General features: G+C 37.0%; 1 protein-coding gene across 4 annotated transcripts in view; it reads right to left on the bottom strand.

The window, feature by feature from the left end:
- Positions 1-2,770: 2,770 nt before the first annotated feature.
- SPART (spartin) overlaps positions 2,771-27,621 on the bottom strand; it is a 31,975-nt gene continuing 7,124 nt past the window's right edge. For 2 of the 4 annotated variants that reach the window (XM_055542357.1, XM_055542356.1), the window contains exons 2-10: positions 24,477-25,288; positions 20,917-21,114; positions 18,438-18,593; positions 17,953-17,991; positions 15,578-15,701; positions 14,852-15,046; positions 13,781-13,939; positions 13,613-13,703; positions 2,771-4,433 (exon numbers count right to left, since the gene is read on the bottom strand). In XM_055542357.1, coding sequence (XP_055398332.1) covers positions 4,160-4,433; positions 13,613-13,703; positions 13,781-13,939; positions 14,852-15,046; positions 15,578-15,701; positions 17,953-17,991; positions 18,438-18,593; positions 20,917-21,114; positions 24,477-25,286 — 2,046 coding nt within the window. In that variant the 5' untranslated portion in view covers positions 25,287-25,288 and the 3' untranslated portion in view covers positions 2,771-4,159. The remainder of the gene's footprint in view (positions 4,434-13,612; positions 13,704-13,780; positions 13,940-14,851; positions 15,047-15,577; positions 15,702-17,952; positions 17,992-18,437; positions 18,594-20,916; positions 21,115-24,476; positions 25,289-27,621) is intronic. The other 2 variants (XM_055542359.1, XM_055542358.1) reach the window with 2 other exon arrangements.

The following is a 27,621-nucleotide window of genomic DNA, read 5'->3' as shown; positions in this document are numbered from 1 at the left end:
TAAACAGAAAAAAAGAAGCACTAAAAAAAAAAATACATACGTAACACTACAGAGATAATCTATTTAGGACATCAATAAGCATAGTAGTTCTCAAAATATAATAGAATCATTTATTCAATACATATTTTTGAATGCCTATTATGTTAGAGGCATTGTGATAAGTGCTGAAGATATACCCAGTAAGAAGAGCTATATGCAGCAGCCAACTTCCACTGAATGTTTATCACAAGCCAATGCTGAGTGTTAAAAACATTTCATTTAGTCCTGGTAACAACCACATGATGTGTGAGATAAACATTTCTACTACAGTCTTAGATTTGAGAATACTGCAGCTTAGAGGTTCATTAACTTGCCCAAGATCATGTAGTTGCTGAGTGAATAGTGCTGGGATTTGAATTTGTGCAGGATTCCTCTAAAGTACTGGTACCTATACTCTACTGTTTCAGGGACTACAGAACCTGTCCTCAGAGGGCTTACAGCTTATTGTCAGACCAAGAATTGACTGAGCATCTAAAAGAGTGTGTTTGGAGCTGTTAACAGTGGAAACCAAAGGAAGCTATAAAGACCACTGCTTCCACACAGACGGGTCTACCCTCCTGTGGCCTACTGGTGGGGACAGGGGAACCTTAAAAAACAAAACAAAACAAAAGCTGCTTAAAATGTTCCAAAGTTTTAGTAAGAATGCTTATATGGAGTATTTTAAGAAGTATATATATAGGAGGGGCTTCATTTTTACAAAATGTCACCAATTCTTAAGTGCTTCTAAAGGGATGAACGGAGAAGGCAATGGCACCCCACTCCAGTGCTCTTGCCTGGAAAATCCCAAGGACGGAGGAGCCTGGTGGGCTGCAGTCCATGGGGTCGCTAAGAGTCGGATAGGACTGAGCGACTTCACTTTCACTTTTCACTTTCATACGTTGGAGAAGGAAATGGCAACTCACTCCAGTATTCTTGCCTGGAGAATTCCAGGGATGAGGGAGCCTGGTGGGCTGCCATCTATGGGGTCGCACAGAGTCGGACACGACTGAAGCGACTTAGCAGCAGCAAAGGGATGAAACAGCAGTATAATAACTGAACAAAATGTCTGGCAATTGAAACAGAAAACCTGAACCTACTGGAACACCAAAAGTGCACACACACATTTTAGCATTAGAGCATATGCACATAGTACACTCCATTTGACTTGATCCTGAAGGCAGTTCAAAACCTGCCTCTTTGTAACACCAAATGTACCAGGTCAATGAATCTGTACTGCTTTCAGATGTCACCAGCTCTGCCAGGGTATCAGTGACCCTGCAGCTGTCACATCGGCCTCAGGGGCTTCGACCTTGAGCCCTGGACCACCACCCCCTAGACTCCGGACTTCGCGTTGGTGGCGTGGCTGTGACCCCCACACCCGGCGGGAGCGCGCGCTGGTCTCCAACTCACTTCCGGTAACTCCAATTTAAGAGGGTCGGTGCTCACACTGTCAAAGTTGTCGCCTCTTCCTTCCAACATAGCGTCAGCTCAGAGGCCACCCACGCCCTGCCCTCACACAGCTGACACTAGACCTGAGGGGACACTCAGAAGCCGGGTGAGGGGCTCTCACAGCCGTTGTCGGCGGAACGGCCTCGCGTCGCGGCCAGGCTCCTCCTTGTGACGTCACAGGGCGGCGCCGCCGGGCTGGGTCTCAGTGCGGTTCACAGGTGTTAGAGGGCCAGTGCTGGAAGTTTCGAATTGAATTGTTTAAACAGAACGTGATGTAGTGGCATGTTAGACGGATAGGGTGTTTAGTGTCCGAAAGAACCATCCTGGGTTGTGGGCCAAAGATAATTGGCAGCATTTTGAGGCATCAATTCAATTAAATGCAATTGAAGGCTTATTTTGTACAAAGTGATGTGTAAGATACAAGTACGTGCACTGGCTTCCAAGAATCTAGTTTAACTGAAAAGTACAAAAGAACTCTCCTCACAGCATGTCAATAGTCATATGGTATGGCAAATTTAGTACTCCTAACTTCTGTGCCCAACCTGAGGCAGGGTGTGGGGAGCGAGGTGCTGGTCACCTCTCAGACACGCACCAGTGTCTGTTCTGTCTTGGTGGCTTCCCTTCTGGTCCTTAGCCACTGTTCTTAGTTCTTTTATAGACTGGGGAGGTGGGGGTGAGAGTGAGCTGGATGGTCGAGAGATAGTCACATATTTTCCCAAATCTGATTCACACATAAATTCATAGCTTTTGAAATGTCAAAAGCTAAGAACTGATGGGTTTATTCTCTCGTTTGTCTATAGAACTCCTGCTCCTTTGTGGGTCAGGAGAGTCAGAAATCCTCTCTGCCTCTAATGCTGCTTCCAGCATCACTACACGCTTCCATCTTCATGTAAAAACCCACTCCTCTGATACGCCATCTTGGGTGTGACACCATCCACTTTTCCCCTTGCTTCACCCAGACTTACTAGTCACAACATGTCTCCTTACTGACTAAAAAGGTAATCTTTCCACTGTCAGTCTTTCTTCACCCTTCAGTTTGCAACTCCCAGCACTTTAATTTCCACCCCACTTCCACAGTTACAGACTGAATCCTGTCATCAGTGTGGTTTTAGTTCAAAAGCCTTAATTTAAAAACTGCTGTTGATCTGAAACAGCAACCCACAAACAAGTGAACAGAGTAGAATGAAGTGAAAGGGACAAGTAGGTTTCTGTTGCTGACCTGTGCTCTAAGATAATTTTTTAAACTCCAGGCTCCATTAATTGTCATTCCATTTCTTAAATAAGGCAGAGACTGACTGAAAGCTATTTACTAATTCGACTTTATTTCCATTTCAACTAGAACATTATCCTTGGCCCTAGGAAAAGGCTCTGATTCTGTGTTCCTGAAATACAAGCCCATGAATACATTTGAGGCCAAGTAAAGCAGAGGCAGTTTATTCACAAAGTGCACTCTTTAGCTTCAAATAAAGTCTAAAAGTAAATAGCAATTGGAGATTCAGAAATATCAGAAAGGACTATAGTATGAAAACCAATGCCAATCTTTTAAAATCAAGAAACAAAAATAAAATGCCATTAGCTATTTTAATAACATGTTTGTAGCTTACAGGTCTGTGAATATGTCTTCTGCCAAAGTGGACACCATTATGCCATTCACGATGGATAAATGCCTAAAGTCTTCACATTCTTTACCTGAATTATGAATAAAATCTTTCTAATAATTTAATTCATTGGCTTTTTAGTATATACAATTTTAATGACTGAATCCCAAAATAAAAATTATTTACCACACATTAACTCAACTGTTTATATTTTAGTTTTCACTAAATTTTAGCCTTTTGGAAAAACTTACAGTAGAAGTGATTACATTTTTGTCCAACTGAGCTGATAATAATCACTTTGTATTGTTACAATACCAACCACAGTCTGAAATTTTCTAGGCTCCTAATAGATCAGTAACAGTATAAATCTAGAAGACTTAATTCTAGAAGACTTAAAAATCTGTTTGTAATCATTTAAAATCAAAAAGACTGTCCCATTTTCTAACAAAGAGATAAGCTACCAATAATTTTTATAGAAACTCATTTTAATTTTCATGATTAGTCTATTCCTTGTTTTGAAAAAGTCTTTTAAATGTTATGCAAGAATTCTTTTCATTTAGGATCACAGTTTTTGTTTAGCTTACATACTGACAATTCTGACAAGCACCCTAAAAAAAAGTCCACAATTAGTGCAAAAAGAGGAAACAACATTTTAAGTCATTCCTTCCCAGTACACATAGAACTAAGGTTACTAAGTGCCAATTTTATGTATATGTGAATATATATAATATAATGATTTCCTACTTCACTTTCTGAACGACAGCAAATACAAAAATAGTTTAACATTAGGTTTAATGAGGTTTATAGCACATCTATTATTAGTCTTATTTTAACTGCAAAAATATTTTAGCCACATTTAGAAAAAAATAAATTCACAGAGAATGTTAACTATATTTCTAAAGATCAGATGCAAGAATACTGATTCTTTTCCACAGAAGTAGAATACATGACATAAAGCTTATGAAATAGTCACTTTGTAGGAATGAATACATTTTAAAAATCCTGGTTAACCTGTGAGGATTATCACATTAGCCTATTTAACAAAACTGCATCCGTCTGTAAGGCTTTGGTATAGGCAATGCATAGCACTTCCATCACTTATCTTTCTTCTTTGCCCCGTTCTTCTCTGGCCCCTCTTTCTGCTCATCTTTCTCCCCTTTCAGGTTTGCACTTGCTCCTCCTCCTGGATTTTCCCCCTTAGAATTATCAATGATTTTATAGTCCTCAAGCAGTGTGTGTCCTGTTTGTTTTGCAGTTTTCTTCACCATTGCTTTGATGCCGATGTTGTCAATATTATAGGCAGTTACACCAACATTGATGGCAGAATCTACTGCGTTGTGCGTAGCTTCTCCTGCAGTATGCCCATATCTTTGAAAGAAAGATTAGAGAAAGCACAACAAAATTACAAATACAAATCAAAGTTTTCTGAATTAGTGTTAAATAGCTCACATGATTAGTATGTTATCCTTAGAAGCAAAATCAAAGATTATGTTTCAATTTAATGAATAACATAAAACACAGTAAAGAATAAAATCACACTGTGCACACACTCTATTTTCTCCTTCAGTAAAAATACTATGAAAATAAACTGAGGCTGAGATTAATGCAATGAAGACTGTTTATGCTGAAGAACAGAATGTAAATTTTAATAAAGGTTGTTAATCAGTCATTTCCTGTTTTGTCTCTTTCTGGAAATATAAGAGAATTTTAACTGAAACAACTATCAGTTCAGTCGCTCAGTCGTGTCCGACTCTTTGCGACCCCATGAATCACAGCTCGCCAGGCCTCCCTGTCCATCACCAACTCCCGGAGTTTACCCAAACTCATGTCCATCGAGTCAGTGATGCCATCCAGCCATTTCATCCTCTGTTGTCCCCTTCTCCTACTGCCCCCAATCCCTCCCAGCATCAGACTCTTTCCCAATGAGTCAACTCTTCGCATGAGGTAGCCAAAGTATTGGAGTTTCATTCAGCTTTAGCATCAGTCTTTTCAATGAATACCCAGGACTGATTTCCTTTAGGATGGACTGGTTGGACCTCCTTGCAGTCCAAGGGACTCTCAAGAGTCTTCTCCAACACCACAGTTCAAAAGCATCAATTCTTCAGTGCTCAGCTTTCTTCACAGTCCAACTCTCACATCCATACATGACCACAGGAAAAACCATAGCCTTGACTAGATGGGACTTCATTGGCAAAGTAATGTCTCTGCTTTTCAATAAGCTATCTAGGTTGGTCATAACTTTTCTTCCAAGGAGTCTTTTAATTTCATGGCTACAATCACCATCTGCAGTGATTTTGGAGCCCCCAAAAATAAAGTCTGACACTGTTTCCTCATCTATCTGCCATGAAGTAATGGGACCAGATGCCATGATCTTCGTTTTCTGAGTGTTGAGCTTTAAGCCAACTTTTTCACTCTCCTCTTTCACTTTCATCAAGAGGCTTTTTAGTTCCTCTTCACTTTCTGCCATACGGGTGGTGTCATCTCCATATCTGAGGTTACTGATATTTCTCCCAGCAATCTTGATTCCAGATTGTGCTTCTTCCAGCCCAGCATTTCTCATGATGTACTCTGCACAGAAGTTAAATAAGCAGGGTGACAATATACAGCCTTGATGTACTCCTTTTCCTATTTGGAACCAGTCTGTTCTTCCATGTCCAGTTCTAACTGTTGCTTCCTGACCTACATATAGGTTTCTCAAGAGGCAGGTCAGGTGGTCTGGCATTCCCATCTCTTTCAGAATTTTCCACAGTTTATTGTGATCCACACAGTCAAAGGCTTTGGCATAGTCAATAAAGCAGAAATAGATGCTTTTCTGGAACTCTCTTGCTTTTTCTATGATCCAGAGGACGTTGGCAATTTGATCTCTGGTTCCTCTGCCTTTTCTAAAACCAGCTTGAACATCTGGAAGTTCACGGTTCACGTATTGCTGAAGCCTGGCTTGGAGAATTTTGAGCATTACTTTACTATCATGTGGGATGAGTGCAATTGTGCGGTAGTTTGAGCACTCTTTGGCATTGCCTTTCTTTGGGATTGGAATGAAAACTGACCTTTTCCAGTCCTGTGGCCACTGCTGAGTTTTCCAAATTTGCTGGCATATTGAGTGCAACACTTTCACAGCATCATCTTTCCGGATTAGAAATAGCTCAGCTGGAATTCCATCACCTCCACTAGCTTTGTTCGTAGTGATGCTTTCTAAGGCCCACTTGACTTCACATTCCAGGATGTGTGGCTCTAGGTCAGTGATCACACCATCGTGATTATCTGGGTCGTGAAGATCTTTTTTGTACCGTTCTTCTGTGTATTCTGGCCATCTCTTCTTAATATCTTCTGCTTCTGTTAGGTCCATACCATTTCTGTCCTTTATCGAGCCCATCTTTGCATGAAATATTCCCTTGGTATCTCTAGTTTTCTTGAAGAGATCTCTAGTCTTTCCCATTCTGTTGTTTTCCTGTATTTCCTTGCATTGATAGCTGAAGAAAGCTTTCTTATCTCTCCTTGCTATTCTTTGGAACTCTGCATTCAGATGGGTGTATCTTTCCTTTTCTCCTTTGCTTTTGGCTTCTCTTCTTTTCACAGCTATTTTTAAGGCCTCCTCAGACAGCCATTTTGCTTTTTTGCATTTCTTTTCCATGAGAATGGTCTTGATCCCTGTCTCCTGTACAATGTCACGAACCTCCGTCCATAGTTCTTCAGGCACTCTATTAGATCTAGTCCCTTAAATCTGTTTCTCACTTCCACTGTATAATCATAAGGGATTGATTTAGGTCATACCTGAATGGTCTAGTGGTTTTCCCTACCTTCTTCAATTTAAGTCTGAATTTGGCAATAAGGAGTTCATGATCTGAGCCACAGTCAGCTCCCGGTCTTACAACTATAGGTCACTATAAGTGGTTTTGAGTTCTAACTTTACTAGACTCTAGTTAAGCCTTTCAAACTACTGGAATCTGAGTTTGTCTCTAAACAGAGATTCTACAACTTTCTCTCTCACTCCACTCCACACTACTGCAGACTCAATGGCCTTCCTGCTGTTCTTTGAACCCACCAAGCACACATGTAGTGGCCCGATGACCTTCGTACTGGCTGGTAACCACTTAAGACTACTCTCACCCCAGGTATCCACATGGCTAACGGCCTCACCTTCTTCAAGTCAGGTATAATCCTCTTAGCATTTAACCTATTTTAATTGCCTCATGCCACAGCCAATCAATCCTCCCTTAACAGCTCTTTCTTCTCTAACTTAATGCCTGTTTCTTCTACAGAACTGACTCACTGGAAAAGACCCTGATGCTGCGAAAGATTGCAGGTAGAAGAAGGGGATGACAGAGAATGAAATGGCTGGATGGCATCACCGACTCGATGAACAGGAGTTTGAGCAAGCTCTGGAAGCTGGTGATGGAAAGGGAAAACTGGCGTGCTACAGTCACAAAGAGTCGGACATGACTGAGTGACTGAACTGACAACTACAGAACAACTTTCTAAACACCAAAGCAAAAACGCCCACTGTTTTTGTTTTGCTTGTCTCACTAGAATATAAACCCCATTATAAAAGGATCTCTTTGCTTTGTTCATTAATGTATCTTAAGTACTTAGAACAGTGCCTAATACCTAATATTTGTTGAATGAATAAAATAAGTAAGCCCTGCCCTAGCCATCTAAGAGTTTCCTGGGTTCTCAAGTAGAGCAAAGGACTTGGGAAATTGTAAAACATCACACAAAGCAGTTACTTCTGACCATAATCAATACAATTGATGGTGTTTAATACCATTTCCATAAGAAAATACAACTTTGGGCGTACACAAGGACACTAAACCTTATTCTACTTTGTTTTACTCTACCTTTTTCTAAGTACCAGGCTTTAAAATCTTTTCCTGTCCATAGGTTTCCCCAAAGAGAGGACTGCTTAAACAACAAACAAGAACAAAAAGGCAAAATTCTACAGTCTTTTTTCCAGAACATAATGAAGTTTCCTAGATGCTTTGTGACCAGTATCTGGACATTTTTTCTTACACTGGATCAGATCTCCAAATTAACAAGTCCTCTATTAGGATCAGTCTGGCCTTCTGTGGTTTGCGAAGCTACTGGTTTATTCATGTTTTTTGTTTTTTTTCAACTTCAGTGCTAGAAATATGCAATAATCTTATAATGCTTCTGAATATTCCATTCACAATGTTAGTCAGAACCAGAGCACAGCAGAGCCTACAATCTGTCAAACCTTATGTCTATACCACTCTTGACTGGGGTTTTCACAACAGTTACCCAATGGAAAAGCTCCTGACTGCTTTTTGCCAGTTCCTGCTGCTTTGCAACCCCTCGGAATTCAACAGAATTGCTGATGTTGCAAAAGACATGGGGCCTTCTCACAGTCAATTAAGCCCCGGTCACAAATACAGTCATCACGTGGCAATGGCTCAGGGTCAATGAGAGGAAAGGGGCGGAGGCAGTTTCAGCACTGGAAGGGTGCCCCAAACTCCTGGTTGAGCAGGTCCCTCTCAGGGCTTCTCTCTCCAGGCCTGGGTTAACTGCAGTCAAGTGACATGATGACTGAAGAATGTGGCCATGTTAGTGTTTGGAGAAAACTACTAAACTGGGAGTCAGAAAATTAAGATTCTAATACCAAATGGGCCAACAATTAGCCATGTGACCCAGGTGAAGTCCCCACCTCTTTGTACCTCATAAAATTTCCTCTCCTTTATGAGACGTGTATGTGAAAGCACTTTGAAAATTCCATAGGACTAAATATATTTTTAAAGACCCTACAGAACAGTTTTTCAGAAGTTGTGTTTATTTTTTAAATATCTTCTCACTCATCACCTTTGCTTCCCAACATGCCCAGGAGCCAGGATTCCTGGCAGACATCCCTTTCTCCTCTCTTGCCTTAATAACTGTTCAGTTCTTCTCTTTATTCAGACTCAAACTACACTGTTAAAGACTCCTAGAAAGCCTATCTCTGGCCAAAAAAAAAAAAGCTTATTTTTTATTCTTCCTTTTAAAAAAGTTAACTATAATTAGCTAATTGAATTACATCTTACATACTGAATACTACCAATTTAAGAACAATAAAAAATGAATATAAAGAATGTTCTAAATAAGTCAATGGGATTCAGATGTCAATTTGAATGACACTTTTCAGGAATTTCTCCAGTGCATTCAGTAACATATAGCAAAATAGCACCCTGGCAGTGATTCCAGATTTCACTCATTATAGCAAAATTTCATCACAACTTTCTAATAAATCTGCCTAAAATTCAATTTACATGCAACCTTCAAAGTTATTCTTAGAAATATTAACCTTAAATATTTAAAACAGAAATAGCTTCTTAATAGTTCTCAAACACAGATGGGTTACAAGCAACCTTATAGGTGAAGCTAAGGAGTTTAAACTTTATCTTGAAATCAGTAGGAACGGTATGACCAAATTTGTATTTCAGAAGGATCTATCACAGGTTGCATTGTGAACTGTAAGGGTTTAACACTGAGGACCAGTTAGGAAACAAGTTTTGAGCTGGATGAAAAATGATGAAAATATATTCTAAGGTAATGCTCATGAGGCTGGAGCTAAAGGGATCAATTAAAAAAAAAAAAGACCTGTGGACTGAATGGGTGCAGTGGTATGCAGTTGGGATGTATGAGCCTGTAGATTAAAAGTTAAAAGGAAATATAGATCTAAGAGCTGCTGAGATATAGGTGATAATTGTGGCCACAGATGTGTGTGTGTGTGTGTGTGTGTATATATATATATATGATATCCACAAAGAGCAGAAAAGGGAGTACAGAGTAAAACCATACACAAAACCAATATTTAAGAAATGGGTGTGGAAGACAACCACCCTAAGAAGTATCTGTAAGACAAAACTGAAAGGTGGGAAAAGACAATACTGTTAGGAGATGTGTAAACAGCTGACCCACCAGTCTCAATAAGTATTAAATCTTGGATAAAGATCAATTAGGAAGAAAGGCTACAGTAAGCATGTGATTTGACTTTATCCACACACACACACACACACAAAAAAACCTGTGGAAAAAATCTTAAGATGTAAGAAAGACACGTCTTTCAACCTACAGGTAACTCAAAATGTAAGGCTAACATGGCACACATCAAAATCTGAAGCCAAAATGATAGAATTAATGATGGGTCAAAATCAAAATCAACAAAGTACAATTAAGCCAGAATAAACATAAAGTTTTATTTAGGTACAAATATCAACCGTCTAAAAATAAGACAAAGGTTCAGATTGTAAAGCAATTATAATTCAGTTAAGAAAAACAAGTTTGATATGGGTCAATAAAGTAACAGTTACTATAAAGACATACCCTTTGTCTTCTATTCCATATTTATCACATGCTAAATATGATCAAAACAAGGGAGACAACCCCACTGTATTCAATCTGGTTACAATACCTCTAGAATATTAGATTCAAGTCTGGGTTCCATATTTTGAGAACATTCATGAAGGAAAGATCTGGAAACCATACTATATATGAATTGTTAAACTGGGAGTATTTAGTAGAAAAGAAAAAATAAGCAAAAGACATAATGATCATATTTAAATATTTGTACAGTTACCATATTGAAAAGACCAAGACTGATCCTATACAACTCCTGAGTAGATGTGATATAGAGTTTTATGGATAATATGACATCTGCTAAAGGGGATACCCTCAAATGGATTTGAATTTCTCCCTTCACCCAGTGAAAATTTAAGGGAAACTTTAATTAAAATTTACTAAATAAACCAGTTAAATATTAGACCTTAAAAGAGTTAATTTGCTACAGGAAAATATTTTTACTAAGCTTATTCTTCACAAATATATGTTCTAAGATAAAATATTACTGAGGGGGAAACAAAAATGTACCTAACTTACTAAAGTTATATTATTTCCCTCTAAACAATTTAAAGTGGAAAAAAGGAACTTAAAGGTGAAAGTTAGAAGCTATGTAGAAGAGTGATGAATTATTTAGTAGACACTATACTGCAATCAGGTATAGTATGTTTAAAGTTACTCAATTGCTTTTTCCTTATTCCTGTAGGTCTTCTTGCTCCTAAATCTATATAACAAAAGTAGTAATATAACTGACAAAAATAAAGTCTTAACAAATCTTTCTTATACATTTACCTCAAAAACTTAGAAGGAGTCTATTTAATTATATAGGTCATTAGGTAAGTCATTCATAATGAACGAACACAGTCCTGAATTAGAATCAAAACCATAAAAGGCATGGAGAATATACTTATCTAATACAACCTGCCTTTAAATATACCTAAATTAAAAAAATAATAATTCTTTGTATTTGCTTATACTACAAGAAACTCGATATGGAAATTTATGTAACATATTTTTCTCTTAGGCATAGTGCAAATAATCAAGGCAGATTTGAAACAACTACTTGGGAGAGTAATTTCTCATAGGCAATAGAATACACATGTTCAAAAAATAGTAGTTTTCTTCATTATACCATCATCAGTTGGATTAGAGTAGAAAAATACAAATGTTACATCTGTATCAAATAGCTTTCATAGTCTAAATAGGTATAAATTCATAAATATAAACAAATATAAATTTATGTCAATTATGGAGAACTAAAATTCTTCAGTGATAAATATCACTGAATTATTACTGGTTTAATACCTTCAGTTTCTTCTCCTAAAAAGCAATTTCTACTTCTGGGCAAGATTATTCATAAGTGAGAAAATAGTATTACTTGGACAAAACCTGTTATTTCCACTGTCCTTCCTGTCTTTCCAAGTTTCTAATTAAGTTACTGCTAACACTAAGGTATCCTGATAATTGGAATCACAAATCTAATTAACTAAATCCTCACCTGCTTCTTTTCTGAAAAAAAGAACTGAATCTTTGGAGGAAAGGATAAAACTAGCAATATACACCATAACAGAAATAAATTAGCTCCAAATCACAGTAAAAATACTCTAATATCACATTAAGTTCTCCTCCCTAAGGACAAAAAATACAAAATCTACACTAAAACCTTGTACTTCCTAGTTGGGTAAATTTCAAACTTTTTAAAAGACTCAACTTAATTCAAGTACTTAGGTACATTTTTTTTTTTAAGGAGTAGGAAATGGACAAATCCAATAAAGCACTTCCTACTTACTCATGTGACCACCTATTTACCCAAGCTAGCACATAATAATCTAAAAATAATCCACTTTTGGTCTAAAAGACACTTCTGACTTTTTCCTGTGCTTGCAACAAAAAAAGAAACCATTTTTCTAATGACGACTAATCCATCAAAGTAACCTAAAAGGCATAACAAAAAGAGTATTAGATTAGAGGTCAATGCCAAGAGTAGCAAGAAGTCAGCTGGGAGACTTGGGTTTTACATTTCCATCAAAATTTCAGATCTACTCTGCATCTGCTTTTCCAAATCCTCTGGTAAAACTGACACTCTTGATGATAGGCCATGTTACTTTTACTCAAAGGTATGTTTGCCCCAGACTGAGCAGACCAAACCAACTTAGGCTGGAAATTAAGTTAGTAATTTACTAGTTAGCTAATTTACTATGATGGGAGGGAGTCTAAACGTACTGATGTAGTGCTGGAAAAGAATTCCAGATACTAAACTCACACAGATATCCCGTCAAGGAGAGCGGTGGCCCGGCACTGTTCCCTGACACTGCACGACAAAGACCTGGCTTACATCTCAGCTCTACCCCTTACTAGGGTCCAATTTTTAATCAGGTATTTAATGCTCTATGCTCTTGGTTTCTTCATCTATAAAATGGAGATAACAGCATTAAAAATTAAACACTACATATGGAAAGCAGTGAACACAATGTCTGATGCAGAAGTATGAACTCAAACGCTGTCAGTGAGTAAATAATTAACACATATAACCAAGAGCTGAGAACACGATTTTTTCTTCTAAATAAACATTAACTATTAAGCTCTAAACAAACTCAAAGTTAAAAAAAGCAACTCAAGTCCTTATACTAAATTTGAGTTTAGCCTTCTAGTACTTATAAAGACAGAATAAAAAGCTAAAATCCTGTTTTTAAGTCTCATCTTTAACACCACTTATCAGATGAGCTTGGATAAATAATTCAGTTCTATGTTTGTTCATTTCTTAATGGCATGTCTTATACCATCTGTCTGTTCCAATACATATGCACAGTGGTACATTCAAATAAGATGTGAAAATTTAATATTCTTCGTATATAGAAGGGACTAGTACTAACAAAGTGTAATACTTTAAATATAATTCAAGTTTTCCCCACCAAAATCACAGATAAATAAACATCACTCACAAGAACATGAAGGCATATAGAAACTCCAGGCATTAAAAATAATACGAATCTATTCTTTCCATTAATGATGAACAAATGTAACAATTAATAATACAAGGCAAAGTCACAGTAATACTATTGATTTCTAGAATCTTTACTCTTCTCCCTATTTAGAAATAGCAAGTGAAAAAAACTGTTTTACCAGATATTTAATAAAAAATAGATATACAATCATTTTAATTGTCCCCAGAGTTAAACAAATGCTATGAGATCTCATTATTAAAATGATAAAATTCAACTTACTTGTATCTGACAGTTTGTACAGTTTCTGCTGAAACATTGTTAACAATGCATTTAGCTGCACATTCCAATCCTTGCCAGACAGTTGAGAATCCTGAAAATACAATCAAAAGTAAATAAAATCAACCCTTGGCAAACAGACCTTCCTAAGTTTTCAGAGTTTTATGTTACCTTGAACGCTACTTGCTGCTACAACCATAGCGCCATCCAGGGTAGACTTTCCATTTCGGTCTTTTTTAAGAGATTCTGGAACAAGTTTGCTTCCGTGCTTCTTGACGTGTGGAGCTAATTCCTTTCCAACACAATTTGCCACAGTACAAACTCCATCAACTAATATAACCATTTAAAAGAAAAAAAAAAAACTTAGAAAAACATGTATTTTTCCCTTGATTTTACCATTCTCACTAAGCAAAATTCTTTCATGAGTAACTAAAGTTGTTTCATTGTACAATGTTACCATTCCTATTTAAAAAGGATGAAAACAAGGCTGGTTATTTTTTTAAACAAAGGCTATTGTTTGGTTTAAGGATGTGTTTGCAAAGCTTCAGTTCAGTTCAGTCTCTCAGTCGTGTCTGACTCTTTGCGACCCCATGTATCGCAGCACTCCAGGCCTCCCTGTCCATCACCAACTGTGCGTCTTAAATATAATGTTTCATCATTTTGCTTAGAAGAGAATCATTCACCTTTTCTATTTAAATGCAAGACTGGTAGATCCAACTATCATGTTTTCCAGCTAAGCGAATTTGTACTTTTTCTCCCTATCAGCAAATACTCAACTGAAATAGTAATAAAGTATTTAAGTGTATATGAAAGTAACACACCAAAAATCTGATTCAAATGCAGTGACTTGTCCTTGAAAGCATGTGTCATACTCCAGGATGGTAAATACACTTGGCAAATACATTCCCTTTCAAAGGCACAGATGCTCCCCTCTCCAACCCATCAAAATAACCTTTAACCAGTGCTTCTCAAGCTTTAATAAGCAAGTAAGAATCACTGAGACATCCTGTGAATGGGAAATACCCATTCAGTAGGTGTGTCAGTGCCTGACATACTTCTGACATATTTCTTTCAGGTCGGTGCTGCTGGTCTACAGATCCCACCACAAGTAGCAATGTAAAGCTGCTTTGTCCGAATTCTTTACCCTCAAAGTTAAACCATCTAAATGAGATTAGATTAATGGACTAAAAGAAGATTTTTAATTTAAGTAAAAAGTAGTAAAGGAATCTAAAGTCACTTTACCCAGAAACTGACTGACTTTGGCTGCTCCTCCAGTCGCCTGCTTTGCCATATAAAGTCCCTTGGTCACAGCTGGACTAACTTCCACAGGCTTTTCTTCTGGTTGAATTCGTTCTCGAAGTTTAGACGCTCCTTTCTGGATGGCTTTGCCAGTAAACTCAGCACCTTTGACCAAACCCCAACTCACCCAGGAAGCACCTTTTAAAAGGAAAAATAACTGGATAAAATTAGGACTGATTATCTGAGTTAGATCCCTGGGTTGGGAAGATCCCCTGGAGAAGGAAAAGGCTACCCATTCCAGTTTTCTGGCCTGGAGAATTCCATGGACTGTACAGTCCATGGGGTCACAGAGAGTTGGACACAACTGAGTAACTTTCACTTTCATACTTTCATTGTATACATTTAATACCTATACCAAGATTAAGAGGGGATTTCCAAGGGGAAAGGAAAATAACTTATTTTACGTTCAGAGTTATTCTGAAAGCTTGGGGTTTCTTGAAGCTTTTCACTACCAATTCTCCCAAGAGTAAAAAAAGAAAAATAAACCAAGAAGAACTTACACCAATATGACAATATGTAACATTCAAAGAGATCAGTTCTATTTTTAAGTATTTATAAACTGATCATTTAAAACCAGAACATAAAATAGTATCTTTCCAAGTATTCTCTAATGGGACCCACCCAAAAGCTTCACATAATAAGGGAAAAAAGTTATCATTACTGTAATACCTGACAAAATGTTGTGAGCCACTTTCTCACTCCATTCAGGTAACTCCTTTGCTTTTTCTTCTGAAACTGGCTCACAGGGTACAATGTGACTCAGATTAACTTCTTCACTTGAAGTTCCTTTGGTCTAAATGGTAAAAATGTTTCAAGAAGTGAAAATAATAAAAACTAAGATGAAGGAAAACCATAAGCATTTTGTAATAAAATACTAAGCCAATAAATACTAATGAATGAAAGTATTTCTAGCCAACCTAATTATTAGTACATTTTAGTACATAAAACACAATACCCATAACCACCATGAAGCTGAAAACTGTTCTGGTCTTATGTTAGGTCCCACTGATAAGTAAGATTTAAATACCAACAGACTTCCAATACAGCATTTATTAGATTATATTTAAATTGACTTTTTTCTTTCCTTGACTAGACCGAGTTCCTTCAGAGGGCTATCATTCCCCTAAATACCCATACGCATACAGTCTTTGGTAAGGTTAAAAGATGTGTTAAATAACTCAATCAGTAATGAAGAATGCATCCAAATGAACTGGTTTTAACAGACTTCAAGTAAAAGCAAATAAAAATACATAAACACAGAATCTGCCATTCCATTTGAATGGAAACAGGAAACACAGAAATACTTGCTAATTCAATGGCTAGGGCCAACACTCAAAATTTCAAAGCTAAATTTATTTTTTCATTCTAAACACTTAGCAGCAGGCTAACTCAGACCTCATAATATTATAGAACAACTTGAAACTCAAATTTAACCCAACAGAAATACAACCTGATTTAAAATATAAAACATTAAAAACAAAGACTCCTACATGTGGGGAAAAGCCACTCATAAATAAAACTTAAAGACAAAATGAACAAAATACTTGCAAGTTCTATCTTTAACAATGGGCCAATGTCCATAATATATAAAGAGTTCTTTGAAATTGAGAAGGACTGGCAACCCAGTACTAAAAATGGACATGACTAGACATCACAGAGAAAGGATATGACTAGACACCACACAGAAAACAAAATTCGAGTTACCCTTATACATCTGCTCAATTTTACTCACAAAAAGAGCAATGCAAATTAATATATTCCAGTATATTTCTCTCATCATTGCACTGCCAAAATACAGAAAGAGCAACCATCCACTCTGCTAGCAGGCTGTGGGGAGACAGGTGTTCATGTACCCCTGGTACCATCTGAACTGTGTAATCCTTAGGAAGGGTAATGTAGCAAGATCTATCAAAATCACAAATGCATTTATCTGTTGACACAGTAACCCCACCTCTAAGAAATTGATGAATTACCTACAGATGTATGAATCAATAGCTCTACAAAGTTATTCACTGATACATTGTTTGTAATGGCAAACAACCACACCAAATACCCCTCAATAAGAGGCTGATTAAATAAACTGTGATCTATTCATACAATGAAATACAACGTAAAAAAGACCAAGTAAGTTCTGGGACACTCTATATGATGCCACCTTTTAAAGAGAGAGAAATAATAACAGATTTTGTTTGCTTTTATCTACCTCAAAAAACCCAGAAAAGAAACAGAAGACACTAATAAAATTACCTACAATGGCAGAAGGAAAGGTGTGGATAGGGATGAAGGTGGAAGTAAAGCTTTTCGAAGGTATCTACCATCTTACGTAATTTGGTATTTTTTAATCAAAGAATTAAATTTTAAAAAATGAACTTCTAACTTCCATTTTGAATGCCCATGTCCTCATAAAGCTGTCTAAGATGCTCAACATAACCCACAGCGACAGTTGGTGTGTAAAAGTACAATATTCATGTGACATTCATTAATTCCAAAGACAATTACCAAGCACTTAACAGTTACAACAATAAACAATGCCAAATTGTTTACTATTCAATACTCACACAACGGTACTTTCCTTCTTCACAGGTTTGCTTACTTCACCTCAGGACTTATCTCAGCCATAATGCCCCCCAGGAGGAGCCTCCTCAATGGCTTCCCACACCACACATCTTCTTGGAAGGCACAACCGAGCCTTCTATACAACTTGTGTACTTTCATCTAACCATCATGTTGGGTAGAAATTCTCTCTTTGCTAATCTATCCTCTACACTAGATGGTAAATATTTGAGATGAGGAATTTCAACTTTTTTCTATTATGCTCAGTTTTCTCAGTTCAGTTCAGTCGCTCAGTCGTGTCTGACTCTTTGCCACCCCATGAATCGCAGCACACCAGGCCTCCCTGTCCATCACCAACTCCCGGAGTTCACCCAAACTCATGTGCATCGAGTCAGTGATGCCATCCAGCCATCTCATCCTCTGTCGTCCCCTTCTCCTCCTGCTCCCACCCCTCCCAGCAGCTTTCTAGCACTCAATAAATACTTACTGACCTCTAATCCAAATTCAACATTTGGTACATAACACAGAATCTAAGAAATGAAAGAAAAAATGCTAAATATATATTTTTAAAAGGCCATTTTCTCTGTTCTGCTGACTACATGAAGAAATAAGGAACTGAATAAAAATGGCAGTATAAGGAAAAGTATACCTAGACCCAAGATCTTGGTGTATATAGGAAGGTAGAAGATAATACAAAACAAAAAAGCATATGCATCATTAATGTGAATATAAAAATCTTTCCAATAGTTGGAAAAGATGTATCCTCCAAACACAGACTCTTGTTTAAGACAGTTTAAATAAATACTTGGAAAGGGAAACATTAACACTGGTTCTAATTACTTTACCAGTGATCACTCTGTGGTCTGCAAGTTGCTCTGCTTTAGTAAATGGGGATCTTATAAATAAACTGGTGAAAGGTACCTTTAGGCTAGAACACACCCTCATACCTTGTTGATTTTTCACTCACTTTACTTACCTTTTTCCCTCGTTTTCCCTTCTGACGCACATCTTTACTGCCTGGGTCCAGCTGTCTCACGTCAGTGCCACTGGCTTCCTTCAACTGGTCAGAGGCAGATCCTGATATTCCAGGGATCTGGAATTCATTTTCTCCTTCTGCCCGGTCCCAGTTGGTCTAGGAATAAAGGACTCCGTTTAGTTCAAATTCACATTTCTTCTAAGCTATGGTGCATCATGCTGCAGTAATATACTTATTCAAATGACAGTGTTTTACAACTACTTTTGCTAGTCTTTCTCTATATTTTTGTCTCATTACCAAATCTCAAACCTTTTTGAGTTCTCTGGTTCACGGGATAGGGCCTAAAGTAAATTTCAAAAAACAAAAAGGTATGCGAGATAAACTTACAGCAGTTGCTGGTGTAAGTGATCACAAAATCAGATGCAAATACATTTGAATTTAATTAAATAATAAATGTTTCAGGAAACACATATAGGACTAAATGAGTTTAAAGGAACTCATATCCAGTTTAATTACTCTGCATTGTTGGAAGGCTGCTTTTGTTTTTTCACTTCTGCACTCAACACTGAAGGTAATCTGCTTACCTACACTTTGCTGAATGAATGCTTAAGAGTAAAGACAAGTCAAAAGTATAGCGAGTAACTAAGCTTTTCTTTACTGTTGGAGTTCTAGGACAATACAGAAAACTAAAAATAACATGCAACCGAAAAATAAAACTGAACAGAGGACATAAACAACTAAACTAAAGGTCAGTTTAATTTCTTGCCTAGAGCTTGGAAATACAGGTCAAATGAATGTAGGGGTAAAGAGAATAACAGCTCCATAAAAAGTCTGGATTACTTAAAAATGTCACTGTCTTCAGCTAGGAAACAGCAAAGCTTAGATTTGAACCCACACCCATTTGACCACAGTGCTGTCTTTGTAAACTCTCCTGAGCATACTGAGGCTACACACACTTCCGTACGGGGGTCATAGGTTTTGTTGGCATAGCTTAAATACGTGGCATTTTAGTTCATACAGATTATCAGGTCATTCTCATATACTGTTCTTACAATCTAATGCTGAGATGACTCTCTGACCTATCTCTTACCTGGTGATCTGCTCCCATCACCTTTGCCCTTAAATGTTTGATATAGGTATGGACTGATTCTACTTTCTGAGATAAAAGGAACAAATCTTTCATAACTGAACTCAAAACTATTTTGTGAAATCCTCCCTGACCTCCTTTTACTTTTTTCCATCATCGATTACACTATACTATTGTTATTTAACAGACTATTAACATGCTCAAGAATAGAAGCTATTATATATGTATTTTTATAGCCCCCTCTGTTCTTTCTTACCATCCCATCATTTAACACAGAACCAGGTTAAATAATGAATTCTAAATATCTGTTGATTGAAGGAGAAAATAAAAGGTTTTCTATATATACTATATATGTATATATTACCCAGGCTATCAATCTTCTTTAACCTCTAATAACTGTCAATATGCACAATCAAAAATGGTTTCCTCCCTTGTCTTACATTAGGATGGGCAAGAACAGCTAAAGAAAACATCCCCATTATACTCTATTTCAACTTCCTAAAACAGATCAGTATTGGGCAGAGAAAATGGGTTAAATGAGGCAAGTTCACAGGATGACCAACCACTTTTTAAATCACATTTTGCCTTCGTTCATCATAAGAACAAAGACAATTTCCTGAGACAAAACCTGTTCCTCAAGACATACCCCTAAAACATCTAACACTATCCATCTGCTAATGCTGAAATTAACTTCCCTGGTGGCTCAGACAGTAAAGCGTATGCCTGCAACGCAGGAGACCCTAGTGCAATCCCTGGGTCAGGAAGATCCCCTGGAAAAGGAAATGGTAACCCACTCTAGTACTCTTACCTGGAAAATTCCATGGAACGAGGAGCCTGGTAGGCTACAGTCCATGGCGTCGTAAAGAGTCGGACACAACTGAGCAACTTCACTATCAATGCTGAAATTACCTCCACTTCACCATTGAGTCCCATTTTTGGGCTCTTTGAGCCCAGTTTTCCAACTGAGAAGACAGTGGTCATAACAAGAGCTAATACCCACATTACTTGCTAGCACTGATGTAAGTGTCTTAAGGCATTAACTTTTAATCTTCATCATAGCCCAATAAAGTAGATGTTATTATCTTTATTTTATGATAAAGAAACTAAAGTATAGGGAAGATCAACATTCAGGTAACTTTCAGTTATAGATCAACTTGAAGTAGACAGCTATTAACTGCAAGAGTTCAAATTCAAATCGAGACAATTTGATTTCAGAGACCACAATAATCATTATTTACAGCCAATTCCCAACGTGTATTAAATATTTGTGAACACACAAGCAAATTATATACTATTTCCTACTGATCAAACTGGAGCTTATTACAATTTCTTTGAAAGCAGGAGTGATTACATTAAAGTAGGTTTTCATCCTGAAGGTGGCACACAAGTTACCTGGAGCCGAAGGTCAGACATTTGTCTTAATAGATCCTCGAAGAGTTCTCTGTCATCTTCTGGTAATTCAGATGACAAGACGACCCCCACAAAGCATCCCGATGCTTGTAACATCGTATCAGGAAACATGTAGGCACCTACAGTACATTTAAGAACTGGAGACCTATCAGGAACTAGAGGATACAACCAGTCACAAACCTGAAAGGATTAATTAAAAACAAATCAATTAACAAAGTTTTCACTGAGGTTTTAAATATTGTTTGATTAGCAAATACACACTTTAAGGTTTGAAATGCATTTTATAAGGTTTTGTAGAACCATCAGCATCAACAAACCCCCAATAAAAATCAATCATTTGCTAGCCTGATTCCCCTGCAAAACACAGGAACTGTGCTAAAAATCTTACTGCTCCTCTAATTTAACAGTCTTAAAACCAGTGCCCTGAAATAGCCCACTGTTAACCGATAATGAGTCTAGCTTTAAAGAAATAATAGTCAAAGTAAATTAAGCTTTTCTTTATTATTAAACATCTCTGTGGAAATTAAATAAAATCAAACTGTTTCTAAGTACTCCACATGTATTTACTGATTTAATCCTCAAAACAATTCCATGAAGTTGGTTAGTGTCACTTTAACCACAAAAAAAATGAGGCACTGAGAGGTTAATTAAGTTGCTCAGAGTCAACAACCAAAAAGTGAAGCTAGGGTTTAAACACATGCTATCTGCCACTGGAGAAGCTAAACAATTATTTTAATTAGAAACACAGTTGTTTGTTTGTTTGTTTTTACTAAGTCCAACCTGATCTGATAGAGCAAGAATATTAAGTTACATTTATGGATTTACTATCTTATTTTGAAGTTAAACCAAAAGCTGCCCGGCAACATCATATGGGGAGGTCAGATTATCAACTAAGACTTAAACTCACCTCCTGGAGATCTAAATTCAGAAGAAATTAAGTTTAAATCAGAATATCCAAATGTATTAATTTCCATTATTCTTTCAGTGACCAGAATATAATTTTTCCCCTCACCAAGACATTTTCTAATATTAAGAAACTTGGAAGAATAATTGATTATCATCAAATATTGTGTGATGTATATGAGTCAAAGAGATGAAAGGTTTCATATAAACAATGGAAAATTCTGGTGTACTATCACATCTCTGACCAACAGAATACAAATATGTAGAGATCAAGCATGCAAGTCTGACTCTTTCCTAGAAAAGTGCTTAACAAACATTTTCAAATTCTTATTTTAGTGGATTATCTTTGTTTTAGTCATTTTAAAAGCCACTCTCCAGCTTTCATCAAAATCAAACTTCAGACAAGTTGCAATAACACTGATGGCTGTGTTTTCCCAAGTATGATATATAACCATCTGTAGTATGTGAAATGACTTCAAGTAATATACAGACTATTTAAATTTGAGTAGCTACATATTTCAGTATTGAAATATGTAGGGAAAAATACAACTTCTTTTCCTCAATTTCACAGTTGTTATTGCTTAGGATAAAGTTAAAAAAATAGACATTTAAAAAAATATGAATAACAGGTGGTGGATTTAACAACAACAAAAAATTGTAATGGTTACACTTAAATGATGAAAGTTAGGGAAAGGTTTCTTTTACTGTGTCATTATTTCTCTAAGACAAACTACATTCTGGTCACCTTAACTGAAATGGAGTATCCTCAAATCTTCTCAAATAAAATTTATAGACCTTTTTCAGGGCAGAGTATTATAGATTGGTGAGCTCACCCACCACTGCTGACTTCTCCCAGTTTCACTTTCACAGAGCAACTTCATATCCAAGTTCCATATGAATTGACTACAAATCTGACAGGTTTAAAAAGTATATTAAAACTAAATTCAATAAAAAAAAATAGTTTTTAGAAGCCACATAATTCTAGTCTGCCAACTTTAAATTAATTTCTAATTTCCTAAATAAAGCAATAGTGATTTTTAAGAACAAAAAATTCAGTAAACACATGGCAACTCTCTTTTAGGACACTGTTATAAATAACTGAACACATGTAAATGCGAGTCCCTTAAAAAGACTCAAATTTTGGGTACAATTTTACTTTTTTATTTAAGACTCAAAATAGGAGCTACTAGAAAAACAGAATTAAAAGCACAGAACAAATTTTTACTAAAGGACAAGTCATTTTAATGGTTGAGCTCATGTAATCAATAGAATGTTTCAAATTTTCATTCCCTGAACCTCCAGTAGCCCAGGACCCAAAGGTTTTTAAAATTCCACTCTTACAATGCCATTTTATTATCAGTTCAGCAGAAAATATTTTATCTTTTATCAGACCCCTCAGAATCAATAAGCCTACTCTTTTCAACCTTAAGGCTTCTTTTTAAAAAATAACTTATGATTCACTATTCTTCCTGTCCACTAATGAAATCTTTCTTCCAACAATGCTCCCAGATATCTCCTTCATACACTCCTAGTAAATCTCCAACTATGTGTAAACAACCTTCGTGTGAACTTTATAAAGTAAAAGCTGCATAAGAATTGAAAATATATTAAGAAAGAAAAAAAATGTAGATAACTAGTACTGTAGCTAAACCACATCACCTGGACTTTTAAAAGCACCTGCCTACCTGCCTTCTCAAATAGTCATCTCCCTGCCATGCAGATCCTTTTGTTATATCCAATGAATACTGAATCTGTACTTCCAGAAACCCATCTCCCCATACTAAAACAGATTGATACTGGACCATCACCTTCAGAATACCTCAGGAATTTCACCTTCAGAATACCTCAGGAATTCCATAAGTGTCCTAACCTCCACCTTTATTTAGCAACAGTCTTTGCTCTTGGACCAAGTGTATCCTGGTAAATGTATATACTTGGAAAGTTAGAATTGCTTCTCAGATGATCATCATCACAGTCTCTACTTGTAGACCATGGTTTCTTAATCTTGGCATGACTGGCATTTTCAGTTATTTTTTTTAACTGATAAGAGCTATCCTGTTTAATGTTTAGCAGTATGCCTGGCCTCTACCCACTATATATCCCAGGAGCAACAGCACACACCCCAGTCCCAGCTGTGACAACCAAAAATGTCCCCACTACTGTCAAAATACCCCAGGGTGTGTGGAGACGGCAGGGGTGGTTCCTACTAGTTGAGAACCACTGTTCTGGACACCAGGCTGCATCTAGCCCGGTCTGGCCCCTCAGTGGGGGCCTGACAACATTTGTGGAAATTTAAAGTTACACATTCACACAAGAGTTACACAAATCCCTTTTTGAAATTAAAGTTATTAGGTTTCTTCTTCAGATAAAAAACTAAAAGGATGAATATTCCAATCTCCTTTAGGTCCTGTCATCACAAATTTAATACTAAAACAAGACTTTATATCTAAAGAAAAAGAAATGTTGTCAAATACAAACGTAGATGCTGAAGGCACATAAATTTCATGAATTTAAAAAGGAACTAGAAATTATAGTAACCTTTTTGCATTCACTGTCTTGGACACATCATAAATATTATCAAATAAAAGTAATATGTTCTACACATATTTCAAATTTGTTTATCTCTTTCTTTGGCTTACCTGGAGAAATCCAGGAGGACGATTTAGAAAGGTATCAAGAGAATTATCCAAGAACCTCACGATTCGAAGGTACCCAGGATATGAAGGTGCACTAACCTCCCCTGCGGGATTTACAAAGAAAATTTGTACTCCGTTTGGTATCAAAATCAACTCATCTGCATCCACCCCTAAGGTCTCAAGAGGAGGTGGCTGAGAGTGATTCCTATAGAAGTTCTCCCCGACTGACGAGAACTCCCCAGATTCTGTTCCATAGGATACAGTGTAGTGACCCTCAGCAGCCTGGGGAGTGTAAGCAGGAGGTGCTTCGGACGGATGACTCTGACACGGCAAGGACAAAGTAGTAGGTGAACTACTTGCTTCTGCACTTGCAGTTGAAGTGCCGCCATTTACTTCACTGTGCTGAGGAAGTGAACTAAAGCTCTGAGGCTCTGGTGACTTTTCAGACATGTCTTTAGGTGGAAATTCTGGATACAACTTGGGCACCTCCTGAAGATCATTCCGTAGAGAAGTGGCAAGACCCTTCTCTAGAATTTCCAACCTGGTACGTACATTCTGTAGCGTTTCTTTCATTTTCTGTTGCATCTGCCTAGCAGACTCCCACTCAGGACCTGTGTACTCAGGATCCGTTGATGAAATGCTGATTCCTCTAAGCAGGTGTCCTATTCCTTGCTTATAGTAGTTCTTTGCTTCTTCCTTTTGACCTAATTCATCTGTATTCAGTCCTTTATTAACAAATACAAAGGCTTTCTTGTATGCTTCCTTGATGATCTTAATTTCAATAGGTTCTCCATCTTGGGGTTCTTGTTCCATTTCTGCAAAACAGGAAATATATTTTTAATTACCTTATTTAGATATTTGTTTACTTATTTAGTATCAATTCCTCCCACCTGAATATACTTCAGAGGACTGGAGCCTTGCTTGTCTTTGTTTACTGATGTATTTCCTAAGCCTATTTAGATGTGACATACAGGAAACACTCAATATGTATTTGTTGAATGGATAAATATTGCTCTTGCTTCTATCTTTTTAATTAAAAATTTAAGAGAATAAGCCAGAATATAGCTACTGAATAATTTTCTTGTTCCAGTTTCTTATAAGAAAGAAAAGTTTCCTATATCTTTTAGGTTGGAACAAAAGAGTCTCATTCTAAAACTCATTATACTTCTGGATTACAGCAGCTAATTAAAAATGAAGTTGAATCACATACTGGAGAGGACAGAAATGGGGGGGGGGGATGTACCTGAATGAAGCTTTAAAGTTACCTTACTTTCATTTAAAGGTGGCAGGTTTCTCACATGCAGTTAGCCCTCTTCTCTCCCCAAACTCCATTAAAGTGACTCACAAGATTATTTAAAAAGCATAACCATTCCTTTCAATGAGAAAGAGGCATGAACGGATACTTCCCAAATGGCCATGTGAAAAGGCATTCAACACGTGATTCTTTCATGGAAATGAAACTAAAACCCAGCTGACTACAGCTGACCCTTGAACAGTATGGATCCACCTATACATAGATTATTCTCAATAAATACAGTACTGTATTTTCATTTTATGGCTCTTTAATTAAGTGTGGGGAAAAGTTTGTGTTTGATTGGAGTCATCACAACATGTGGAATCAAAAGAAAGAGGGTCTGTGTCTTGATTCAATCCAAAGTGTTTCAGTTTTCTGCCCTTGTTATTTATCAATTCCTTTATGTCTGAGGCAGAGACAGTAATACAGAGATTTATAACTATGTGGTGATTGGCACCTCTAATCCCATTGTTCAAGGTCAACTATATATACTTATCAGGTGGCTAAAATTGAATACTGGCAAATGTTAGAGAAGATGGAAACTGGAACTGTCATATACTTTGCTAGTGTGAGTGAAAAATGGTACAGCCACTATGGAAGTCTGGCATTTCTAAGGTACATTCACCCACTCTATGATCCAGCAATTCCACTTAGAGGTATATAACCAAGAGAAATGAATGAATATACACACCAAAAATATGTACAATAATATTCAGAGCAGCTTTATTCACAAAAGCCAAAATCTCGAAACAATCCAAATGCCCACCCACAGGAGAAGGGATAAACAGTGGCATGTTCATATTATGCAGTAATACACAGGATTTTTTTTTAATTGATGCCCGCAATGCGGATGACTCACCAAGTCTTTGGACAAAAGAAGCTACACACAAAAGATTTCATACTGGGACTACTATCCTGTATGATTTTGAGGAACAGGCAAAACTAGTCTTTGATGACAGAAACAAAAACAATGATTACAGGTGCTGGTATAGACTTGAAAGGGACACAAGGGGATGACCTTATAGCATACGGAAATGCTCTCTATCTGGATCTGAGTGGTGATTACATGGGTGCAGGCATATATTAAAAATCTGTAAACTTAAGATTAATGCACTATATTTCACCTTATTATATCCATTAATAAAACAAATAATGGACCCAAAACTCACAAAAAGGGAGGGCGGAGGGAGTCAACAGTGCTTCGTTTCTGAAAGAGGCAGCAGATACCGCAACTCAGAAAACAGATCTGAGAAAGCGGAGGCCTACATTGTCAATCAGGAAACCAGAAAGGCAGCCCCACATATATTTCATGGTAGAACCTCCAAAAGGCACAGGAACTGATGAGATTCAGTCCTCCTTTGGGAGAGAGAGTAAGGACTGAATAAGGGATGGAGTCAAAGCTAATTTACAAAGTAGACCCTCAGATCTCTCCTAACCAAGCCCAAGAACACTATTTCTCTCCAGCCTGGAAAGAAGACTGGGTGCTTTAATTCAAAAGAGCATAAAAGAAAATACCTAATGTGTTCTTAAGTTTTCAGAAGAGATCTATATTAACTGTGAGAGGACTCAGGGTTTAATCAGCAATAAGTACATGGTAAACTAAGGAAATAAAAATCAAGACAATTATTAACCCCAAGGAAAACAAGATGCTGAGTTAGAAAGAAAAGTAATCAGTGTACTGCATGTTTCAATTTTGATTAATATCATAATAATATAAATAATGAATCCTGATACAAGCCAAATTATAATACAACCATCTTGAGAAGATGGGAAGATGAATGGATAGAAAGTTTATGTGCCTGTGGTACAGCATGGGAGACCTAAAATTTCATCTTTCCTACTAGAAAGTTAATG

Source organism: Bubalus kerabau, chromosome 12 (genome assembly GCF_029407905.1).
Source record: "Bubalus kerabau isolate K-KA32 ecotype Philippines breed swamp buffalo chromosome 12, PCC_UOA_SB_1v2, whole genome shotgun sequence".
NCBI classification, from domain to species: domain Eukaryota; kingdom Metazoa; phylum Chordata; class Mammalia; order Artiodactyla; family Bovidae; genus Bubalus; species Bubalus kerabau.
Note: the sequence above shows the minus strand (reverse complement) of the source record. Positions and strands in the feature narration are given on the sequence as shown.